At 38.8% G+C, this 10,958-nt stretch overlaps 1 protein-coding gene and 1 pseudogene across 5 annotated transcripts in view; one reads left to right on the top strand and one right to left on the bottom strand.

The window, feature by feature from the left end:
• The window catches only part of Rabgap1l (RAB GTPase activating protein 1 like), an 848,174-nt gene that overhangs the window by 330,042 nt on the left and 507,174 nt on the right, over nucleotides 1–10,958 (bottom strand). For all 5 annotated transcript variants that reach the window (XM_008826096.2, XM_029560173.1, XM_017796360.2 and 2 more), the window contains exon 15: nucleotides 4,240–4,314. In XM_008826096.2, coding sequence (XP_008824318.1) covers nucleotides 4,240–4,314 — 75 coding nt within the window. The remainder of the gene's footprint in view (nucleotides 1–4,239; nucleotides 4,315–10,958) is intronic.
• Nucleotides 6,985–7,066, top strand: LOC115068986 (annotated as a pseudogene).

The following is a 10,958-nucleotide window of genomic DNA, read 5'->3' as shown; positions in this document are numbered from 1 at the left end:
GGAAAATATTTTTTAAAAGAAAAATTAATACTAGACTAAAAGTATATAGAATTTCCATAAAAATGATATCATTTATTATACCTCCAGTTGAGTAGATTAATAGTAAAATGATAAAATTAAAGATTATTGTATACTAAATTTCAAAAGCAGTTGAAGATTGTAATGGTTATAAGCCACCCATGCTATATTTCCCTCTAAATATAAGTAAATTTCTTATAATTCAAAAATGGATATAATAGCCACTATTGTGATAATTCTTGCACTTCTTAAACTACTAAATGTTACAAAATTACTGCCAAAGCACCTGGAAATTTATCAGCACTGAAGAATCTAATTATTTAAAATAGCTATTTAGACATGGAAAAGTTGAAAATTCAAAATATTATTTTGTAACATATTTTCATTTTTGGTCTTATGTAAGAAATAATCATGGGTAAGGAAAGGACAGTAGTCCAAAAAGAAGCAGGCTCTGACAGTGATTAATATGAAGCCGCCAAAGGACATCTGCAGCAAAGAGAAGCAACAGCTTATGTAACTGATAAAAAATTAGTCAGCAAGACCCTAACAACACACTTCCTTGGACCCCAAGACAGTGTATTTGATGAATTGTTGAAATTAGCCTACAGTCTTCTATTGGCTTAAACAAAAGAGGAAAAGTACAGGAAAACACCTCTCAGTTGACTCTGTTATTCAAATTGGCTGACAGGTTGGTAGGTTAATAGAATATGCTGATTAAATTATCAAAAATAATGCAATCAAATATACTTTCATTAGCACTACGCTGAATATCAATTAATCTTTCTAAAGGATCCTGAAAGCATTTCTGTATTTCAAGTTATTTTTAAAATCCATGGCACAGCAATATAAGTCAATTAATTTAAAGAGTATAAGAAACTTTCGTGATATCCATCTTGGAACATACTTTAGGTGCTTCTGATTAGCTAAGTTCACAAAGGCTGACTTGTTGTTCAACCTTAATTACTGTAGAATAGGCAGTGTGAAAAAAATCTATTTGACTTTGCTAGTTATTTGAATCACTCTTGATGTCCTTAGGCAGTGAGGACAGAGTATATTTCCCAATAATTACAAATTTGAAGATAATCGTTTATAAACCTCCCATAAATCTCAGAAGAGATTTCTTAGAGATACTGTTCTCTTTCAACTTTAATCCATATACTATTGTTTTAGCTTGTTTCTCCGTTGCTGTGACAAAATACTCTAACCAATAGCAACTTGGGGAGGAAAGGGTTTATTTGGCTTACATATCCTGGGTCACAGTTCACCATGAGGGAGCCCAAGGTAGGAACTCAGGGAAGGAACCTGGAGGCAGGAGCTGAAGCACAGGCCATGGAGGAAAGCTGCTTACTATCTTGTTCCCCTGGCCCCTGCTCAACCTGCCCAGGGGTGGCACCACCTATAACTCACAGTGGGCTGGGCCCTCCCACATCACTCAATAATCAAGAAGATGCCCCACAGACATGGCCACAGGCCAGTCCAATGGAGGCAATTCACCATCTGAGGCTCCCTCTACCCAGATATGTCAAGTTGTTAACTAAAGCTATCCAGCACAACTATATATAGTATGTTTTTAGAAAGAGCTCTGATGTGTAGTAATTTCCTCTACATTCAAACAGTCCATCCTCTGAAGTGAGGTCTTCTAAGACTAAGGAAGTAAATGAAACTCAGAAGTCTTACAAGGCTCAGGAAGTTATCAAACTGACTGGAAGCTCCCAAGGTTATATAAGCAGTAACAAGGAAGAAGACTATGACCAACTGCAAGCTGTGGAGGAGTTCTAGGGATGCACATTCTGTGAGTTGTCACTTATGCTGGAATGAATTTTGGTGATGCAGCTGACTATGAGTTATACATGCTTCTGTAAGTAACACCCTCAACCACACTCCTGTAAGTAACCCCAATAAACGCATTGGTTACCAAGCTGGATTTTGACAGAATCATTACTTTGGTTCTGTCATTGATGCCCTATCTGAGGTAGGCAGATGTTCACATCTCCCTAGGAAAAGTGATACACAACAAAGGTAAAAAAAGATTAAGATATAGGATATTTAAGAATTATTTTGTACAAAACAAAGCAGTACTTCTCATGGCTTGAATGTTAATTCTTATCATAGTGATTATAAAGATTCCTTTAGGAGAAAGATGTCTCTTGGCCTTGCCAAGCACACTCATGCCACTGCTCACAGTATCCAATCTCCTGAGGGAGGGGCCTGACCATTTTAGATACTAGATGGGTTCAGTGCTAGAAGAAGGATTCCTTAGAATGTGTGATTATAAAGTGCTTGATATCACTGAGCTTCCCAAGAAGATGGGATGTGAAGATACCAAAGAGAAAAGAGAAATAAGAAGACTCACAGAATCATAAATAGATGATAATCCATCAGCAGGAGAAATCAACCTCAAAGTGAGGTAAAGTGAAGAGAACCAGCCTTTATCACTTTTCCTAATTGAGGCAATCAGAATGAAGACATCAATCTACTACTAGTGCTCAATTTCAGAGTGCCCAACTCAAGAGTGCTTTAGTTTTAAACTTTTGAGGCCTCTCTGATGCATCCACACTATGCACTGCCTCGTCCTTCAGGAAAAGGTTTCCACGTCTTTCTCAGACATTTAAATGATCTGATCTCCTCACATCATTTCGGCTTTGATGAATCCCCAATTATCAGCCTCTAGTTTCCAACTAGTTGCTGAAACAAGCACAGAAACAGGCTTTGTGGGTCATGGTTCACCCACTAATAAGACCTCTAAAAGATGTCCTAGAAAATCCCAAATTTAAAGAATTCCAAACAAACTTCATCATCAGCTCTAAACTTCTTCCTCCATTCAATCTTATTGAAAGTAGTTTTTTTTGTTTTGTTTTGTTTTGTTTTTTTTCAGCTCAAAGTATCAAAACCCATTAGGTCACCAAGCTAGAAAATTGCACATGCTACCTTTGACCTTTCCTTTGCTAATCCATCCACAATTTTGCTTCCTGAATGCTTTTTATTCCTTCTTTTTCTTAGTTCCAACATCTCACAGAGACTGCAATTTTCTAACTGGCCCCTCTGCTGCTGCTAATCATTCTCTCTAATTCCACCCTCCATACAAACAGAACCTGTGTTATTCCTGGGCTGGGCTCAACCCTTTCTTATTCGCATGAGAAGAAAGCCATTTTAAATTGCCTAGTCCTCATTATGTGGCCCCTGCCAATTTTATCTCCACATTCTTACTCCTATTTCTTTTGTTTACAACTTTCAATTCTGTTTCTCCTGCCTTCCTCAACTTTATAATTATTATGTCTTGCCAAAATAGCCACCTACTGCAGAAAGTGTTTCCTGAATGTTGTCACAGAAATGGATTGGGCAAGTCTCCTGTCTACTATCTTGCACAGTGCTTCTTTTTGACTTAGAACACTAAGCTCTCCAGTGACCAAGGATTATTTTTGTCAACAACAAAAAAATCAATGAGAACAGAGGATACTGAAAATAGTAAGTTTGTATGTGCATCATCTATGCCCCATCCTGAACTGTAAGGTATTTGAGAGCACAAATTACAAATGATTCATCTTTGTAATCTCACTTTCTAGCTCTGGACCTGGCAAGTGATGCTCAAAAAATGTTCTGTTAAGTGAAAGTGGCTGATAGAAAGGAGAATATGTAAATAAATCTCAGGAAAGCTAAGAGATTTCCTTGTTATAGTACAGTGGTTCACGGTATCAAATTCTGATAGCTAGCCAGTTACATTGATTTCTGTATTTTAGATAGTTTTAGTTAAAAATAACTCCAAATAAGCACTGTATTTGCTTCTAAGTCAGCAAAACTAATTGAAAAACTGTCCTGTCTTTGACATCAGATCTTTTACTTTATCACCCAAGACATACTTTTTAAAGAAGATATGCCAGTGGGCTGGAGAGATGACTCAGTGGTTAAGAGCATGGACTGCTTTTGCAGAGGACTCGGCTTCAATTCCCAGAAACCACATGGTGGTTAACAACCATCTGTAGCTCCAGTTCCAGGGGATCTGACACCTTCTTCTGACCTCTGCTGGCATAGCACAACACAGGTGCACTTACACACACATAGGCAATACACTCATATACATAAAATAAAAATAGTAAATAAAAATTTTCAAAAAAGATATGGCAGGTGTAATCTTCCTCAGGAAAATGGGAAATCATAAGAAATAGCAAAATGCTGGAGAAAATAAGTAACATCATATTATTTATCACATGAAAATTTACTTACGTGCAAAAGCAACACAGCAGCAAGAAAAGACTGTCCTTGACAGTACCCGATGTCTTCATCATACACAGAATAAGCCTAGAGAACAAGAATGAAGGAGAAACATTAAAAAGATTCACAGATTTTTAGGGTGTTGGCTTACATCAGGCTCCTGCTGGTTCCTGTCCCTGGCCTTTTCACAGTTCCCACTGATTTTTTTTTTTTTTTTTTTTTCAGTTTGAGTCCATATGCCATGAGCACAGTGGGATTTCCCTAAGAGACCCTTTTCTAAAGCAGTCCTATATGTCCCATTACCATGGGTTCATCTTTAGACTGTGAAAATGAAGAGATGATCAGGTCACCTAACTTGTTAATGTAAGATTAGGTATATGAGACTAACAGAACCATGGGCAAGGGGCTCAGAGGTTAAAAGGCTCCTAAAGTTCAATGAGAATTCATCTGCACTACAAGGGAAAAGTCTTGACACTTCACAAAAGCAGAGTGCAGGCCTCTTATTCTGAAAGACAAAACCAGTTACTCACTAGACCCTCCAAGCAGGTATGTCCAAACTGGTTGGAAGACCACATACAGTGGAGGACAGCTGTGAATGTGGCACAAGAGAAAATAATAAACGTTTCTGTGATTTGGGGAAGGTTATGGGGTGTGAGATTTGTAGATAACAATGTGTCACAATGTCAAAAGCCGAACACACATGCTATAAGCTCTCAATGACCATCTAGGCAAGCACTCTACCAACTGAGCTAATCCCCAGCCATTCAATGACCTTCTAAACTACTCTCTCATTCTCTATGATGCTGAAGAATAAGACTGGCTCTTCTTACCTATACTGCTAGGCAGATAACATTTAGCATTGCCCTGCTCTTTTTTTTAAATAAATAATTTATTGAGAATTTCATACATGCATATAAGGTATTTTGATCAAATCCATGCCCGCTCTCTCCCCTCCAACTCCTCCTATATCTCCCCATCACTTTTTTCTGATAACTTCATGTACTCTTTATTTTTTTTTTTTAATGGGGCGTTTTGTTACTCTATAACATTCCCCTCTCTGAAGAGGTAACTCTAAAATCTTTTAAGGATTAGATACAAGCTCCCAAATACTTTGGACATTTTTGGTCTTTGGAACAGAGTATGTTGCTAAAGGGCGCAAGGACATTTTGAATTATAGCCAAGAAGCTGCTTACTTTTCTTTGGGGTCCTGTTACCCTAACTGCCTAACCAAATCCTACCTCCTATTCTTATCACACCACCTCTGAAGAGATTATCCAAATTACCAATAGGGAATTGGGACACAGACGGCTCTGGCTTCTTCCATGCTGAACAGGGACACAGGGTGAGGCAACTGGAGTACCCCTTCAGTGGGTCTATCTAAAACTCTCCCAAATGCAAAACTCTTATCTCTACGGGGAAAAGAAAGTCCTTGAATCATGAATAGGAGCTGTGAAGGAGAAGTAAAAGCAGCAGTAATTAGCATTAGGAGTTCTAAACAGGGAACTAGAAAAAAGTCTAGTTCCCTGTCTCATTGTGAGGTCTCACTGTGTAGCCCTGGGTGGCCTCAAAGTCACAGAGATTCCCCCTGCCTCTGCCTGCTGAGTGTTGGAACTAAAGGTATGTGTGCCCTGCAGTTTTTGCCGACCGGACAAAGGGACCTCACATTGCACATGCATTCACTATTGCAGGTATTCAGGCTATTCCATACCTTTAACTACCATTAGAATCATGCCAGCTGGAAGACAAGAGTCCTGCTCACAGAAAATACAGCTCTCCTTGGGAACTAACTAATATACCATTTAACTTAACATTACCTCTTTGTCTTCAGAGGAAAGAAAATGAAACTGTGTAGTTAATATTCACTAATACTCCAAACACTTGAAAAGATCTTTTACACTAGTTTTAGGAGGTTGACTCAGTAAGGACAGTCTGCTGATTAAAAAGCAACAACAGAGGTTAGAAAACCTTTCTGTCAAAGTCTAGACGGCCAACATTTTAGATTTTGAGGGTTAATCATGTCATCAATTAAAATGTAAAAAATTTCTAAATCAGCCGGGCATGGTGGCACATGCCTGTAGTTCCAGCACTTGGGAGGCAGAGGCAGGCGGATGTCTGTGAGTTCAAGGCCAGTCTGGTCTACATAGTGAGTTCCAGGACAGCTGGGGCTACAGGGAGACCCTGTCTCAAAAAGACCAAAAAAAAAAAAATTTTCTTAATCAAGAGAAGCACAGAAATGGGCTTTGTGGTTCATGTTAATAACTGAAATATAATAAGAAAATTCAGGTGTTGCCATGTTTATAAAATCCAAGCATCCCAGAAGTGTTATGGGAATTCTAGGTAGGTGTGCCATTCTACATAGTGAAATATAGACATTTTATTTTCAGAATCCTTGAATTGGGTCATTACAATATATCCAAACTGTCATTCCTCCAGGAGGTTCCCTCATGGCTCTGAAGCCTAACATCTCCTCCTTAGACATCAACTGATCTCATTTTTATAATGCATCTATATATTTTTTTAAGAATTTCATATAGGGCTAGAGATATGGCTCAGAGGTTAAGAGCACTGGCTGCTCTTGCAGAGAACCCTAGTTCAGTTTCCAGCACCAACATGGCAGCTAACAACTATCTCTGACTCTAGTTGCAGGTGAGCGGGGTGACCCCCTCCTTGAGCCTCTGTGGCCACTGCACAACACAGGTGCACTTAGATACACAGAGTCAAAACCTCATACACAAAATGAATTAATAAATTTAAACAAGAATTTCTTATAAATGATGCTCTTTAGCAATTCATAACTCATTGTTCAGTATGAGTTTTGATACATACAAGAAGGAATATGACAAGATAGCTCATAGTGATGGTCTTGAGAAAAAAGATTGGTGACGGTAACAGAATGAGGCTAGCCTCAGGCAACTAGCTTCACAACTAGAGTACACAAGAGTCACAATGCATGTAATGAACCATGTAAGGAATTTTACCATACAAGATGAATATTTACCTGACCATAGGCACTTCTATATTGATCTTGAATTTCTAAACTTGGAATTTGGCAAGTAGGATGGCAGAGCCTAGGTGGCTGGGGCTTCCAGGGACACTGGCAGGGCAGAGTCCACCTGGCTGCCCATACAGTACTAGAATTACACAGGTAGAGCCAGTGTACATGGGCAAAGCTGAGCGAGGCTGCCCACCCCACACCCTAGTAGCACCCATGATCTGCCAACCATAATCATTACCCAGTGGTTATCAATACTTGGCTGCAGTCCTCAACAACATTAGTAATCTGAGAAGTCCACAGATTTCAGAAAATAAACTAGAGGACACGGTGTAAAGCTGTCCTGTGAAGTTGTGGAACTTCCCAACTGCCAGTCAGAAAATCCTGGATTGGAGGCATGTGAGCTAACTGCTGCCTGCTGCGAGGATCTAGCTTCTGCTTTTACACACTGTAAAACCCTTGGAGAATCAGCCTGTTGGAGGATGCTGTTATCCACAGTGGGGTCATTGTGCTGAGTGAGGCCCAGAAATAGCCAAAGTGTAACTTGCATCCAAGGGCTGTGAACAACTAAGTTTGATGAAGAAAACCAAGCATTTCCCACTGATGAGGAAAAGAGAAACCACTACTTGACATTCTTAAGCAGTGTGTAAGAGAAACAGAAATTGAGAGTGAAAATCCCATTCCAAGAAACCTGGGCATATTCCGACCCAAAACCATGTTCAAAGGAAAGGGAGTGGGCCCTTTCTTTAGCACACCTGAGTGGAAGAATTCTAGATTACTGATACTCTAATGAGGTATGATTTCTCTGGCAACCAGCTCAGAGGTGTTAAGATGAATGGAGTTTTTCATTTGCTAATAGAAAACATGAAGTGTGTGTAATGGAGGTAAGAGGAGATGGGGTGGGGTGGGGGGTGGCAGGTGTCTGAATATAAAGGTCAGGTTAGAAGACAACTTGCAGGAGTTGCTTCTCTCTTTGTACTATGTGAGTCCAGGGGAATGGACTCAGGTTGTCTGGCTGGAGGGCAAGCATCTTTTCCTACTCAGACATTTCATCATCCAAATTTCTTTCTGCTAGGTTATAGTATAGTATTTTTGTTTGTTTGAGAATTTCATAACATATATATAATGCATTTTCATCAATCCTTTCTCTTCCCCTCCAATTATCTGCCTATCTACCCACCACTATCACTTTTCCCTTTCAATTTCATGTCCTTTTTAAAAAAAATTTAAAACCCATTGAGTTCACTTAGAGCTGCCCTTTATGTGCATGGGTGTAGGACCATCTACTGGAGCATGGGTCACTTCACAGGGGCCCATCCCTGAAGAAAACTGACTCTCTCCCTTGCCAATGGCATATTAAAATAACAACCTTAGTTTGTTCCTCTTTTCTCATGCAGCTATTTAATGCTGTTAAGTTCCCCTCTGATTTCATGAATGCTACTGATTATGGTGCTACTCCTTGTCAACTGTCAACAACTCAATATTATAGGCCACTGAAAAGGAACAGATATGTCTCCTCAACTCAGTGGATTTTGTCATAGTAGGGTCTGTGAAGACCTAATTATTTGCAAAAACCACAGCCTGAGAAAAAAATTGGGGCCTATATTACAAAGATAAGGTTCCAAAACTGAGACTATTGTGGCAACCTTTGCAATAAGAGATAGAGTAGGGTAAAGCTGGTCTACCTAGCTTCCTGATAAAGTCTTCTAACCAAATCAAATCTATCCATTCTATCCCTGAATAAACCTAAATAATAAAGTAAAGTACCTTATTCCACAGAACTAACTATACTCTTAGAACTTGACAGCAATATTAAGCCATTCAGACTTCAAGAAACAAACTCAATGGTAGAATGCTAACCTTTCAGACCTCAAGACCCTAGGTTTAATCCCCAACATGAAGGAAGGGAGTAGGGGTGATAAGGGGTAGAAAGAAAGGAGAGGAAGAAAGGCTCACTTAGGCATTCTACATAAATCTTCTGCAAAGGCACAATAAAGTCACCATCCACCATATTACCTCAAGTTCCCATCCTTAAGATAACTATCATTGTTATCACTAAAAAACTATTAAAAACATCACCTTCATCCTCAAAAACTTCCTAGAATCAGGCATGGTGGCACACACCTTTAATCTCAACACCTGGGAGGCAGAGGCAGGTGAAACTGTGAGATCAAGTCCAGCCTAGTCTACAGAGCAAGTTCCAGGCCATCTGGGGCTACAGAAAGACCTGTCTCAAAAAGACTTTTTTTTTCTTTTTAAAGTTTCCTAATTAGGAAGGTAAAGAGAAGAGCCATCCAATTCATACTAGGACCCAGTGCAATGAAGTAGCCTAATTTTGTTCCTAAATTTTGTGTACATTTTAAAAGTATATAGCAATAAGATTGTATTTTATAATTCAGCATTTTTTAACCTTAACTATAAGAAATTAGAGTAAAATGCATTACTCAGTTCTAGAAACTAATCTCTAGTATCTTATAACATCTACTTTCTTGATTCTTATGTTTATCTTTTTTATATGAATTTCAGTTCTTTCAGTAAGTTAAGGATAACAACTCAATAAAAGCAGTCATATTACAGTGTTATTCTCTTTTAACAATTTTCTGCTTGTGATATTAGTGCATTCTCCTCTAATGAGAAAAAAACTGGATCACCAGAGTCATTATCTAATGAATCTGAAAGCAGTTTTTCTTCATTATTACCAATTTACAGAGCCCTGTGTAATTTTAAAAATTGAAGATCAATTAGCATCTTTTACTTAATTTTCCTTGAGCAGTATTTCTTTTATTTTTAAATTTTTATGTGTATGAGTATATTGCCTGCATGTACGTAAGTGCACCTATGTCATGCAATGCCCACAGAGGTCTGAAAAGGGCATCAAAATCCCTTGGAACTGGAGTTATGGATGGCTGTTAGCTGTCATGTGGGTGCTGGGAATCAAACACAGGTCCTCTGCAAAGAGCAATGAGTGCCCTTATCCACTGAGCCATCTCTCCAGGCCCTATACACTAGTACTTCTAATGGTTTAATTAGTGCTTTTACTCAGAACTTATGGTGTGTGTGTTGGGGAGGTGAAAGATACAGCGAGAATGCTAAGCAGGGTAGAAAGGAAGAGAGGAAAGTTTTAAACCTAACCCTATTTAGAACATTTATGAATATAAGGTGCTTTGCCACTTCCTTTTCCACAAACTAGGAACTCTGAGATTTGTTGATGAGATGGTAGATTATAAAAGAGGAAAAGGTCTTCTCAAAGCTACCCCTTCCAGGGCTGGAGAGATAGCTCAGCAGTTAAGAGTACTAGCTACTCTTGCAGAGGTATTGGATTCGATTCCAATCCCCACAAGGCAGTTAACAACCATCTGTAACTCCAGTTCCGGGGGAACTGATGCTCTCTTTTGACCTCTGTGGGCACTGCATGACATGGGTGTACTTACATACAGACAATATACACATACATAAAATAATAAAATATTTAAAAAACTGAAAATCATCAATGTATTATAATCTTACTTTCTACTTCCACCATTACAGGACATTTTGAGAGATGCTCATAGTCCCCTGGAACTAGTCAACCTAGGAGGGCGAGGAGCAAAAAACTTTCCTTTATGTCTCTCTTACCAAATTAGTATAGGCCTCAAAGTATGTCTGTTAAACATCCAAGAAGGTTAGTTCCACCAGTCTGGTACTTTTAATTACTGTGTGCCATGGAGATCTTTTTTAATAGTTAAAACTCCAACAGATA

The sequence above is a fragment of the Nannospalax galili genome, unplaced genomic scaffold (genome assembly GCF_000622305.1).
Source record: "Nannospalax galili isolate Female #2095 unplaced genomic scaffold, S.galili_v1.0 scaffold429, whole genome shotgun sequence".
Taxonomy (NCBI): Eukaryota; Metazoa; Chordata; class Mammalia; order Rodentia; family Spalacidae; genus Nannospalax; species Nannospalax galili.
Note: the sequence above shows the minus strand (reverse complement) of the source record. Positions and strands in the feature narration are given on the sequence as shown.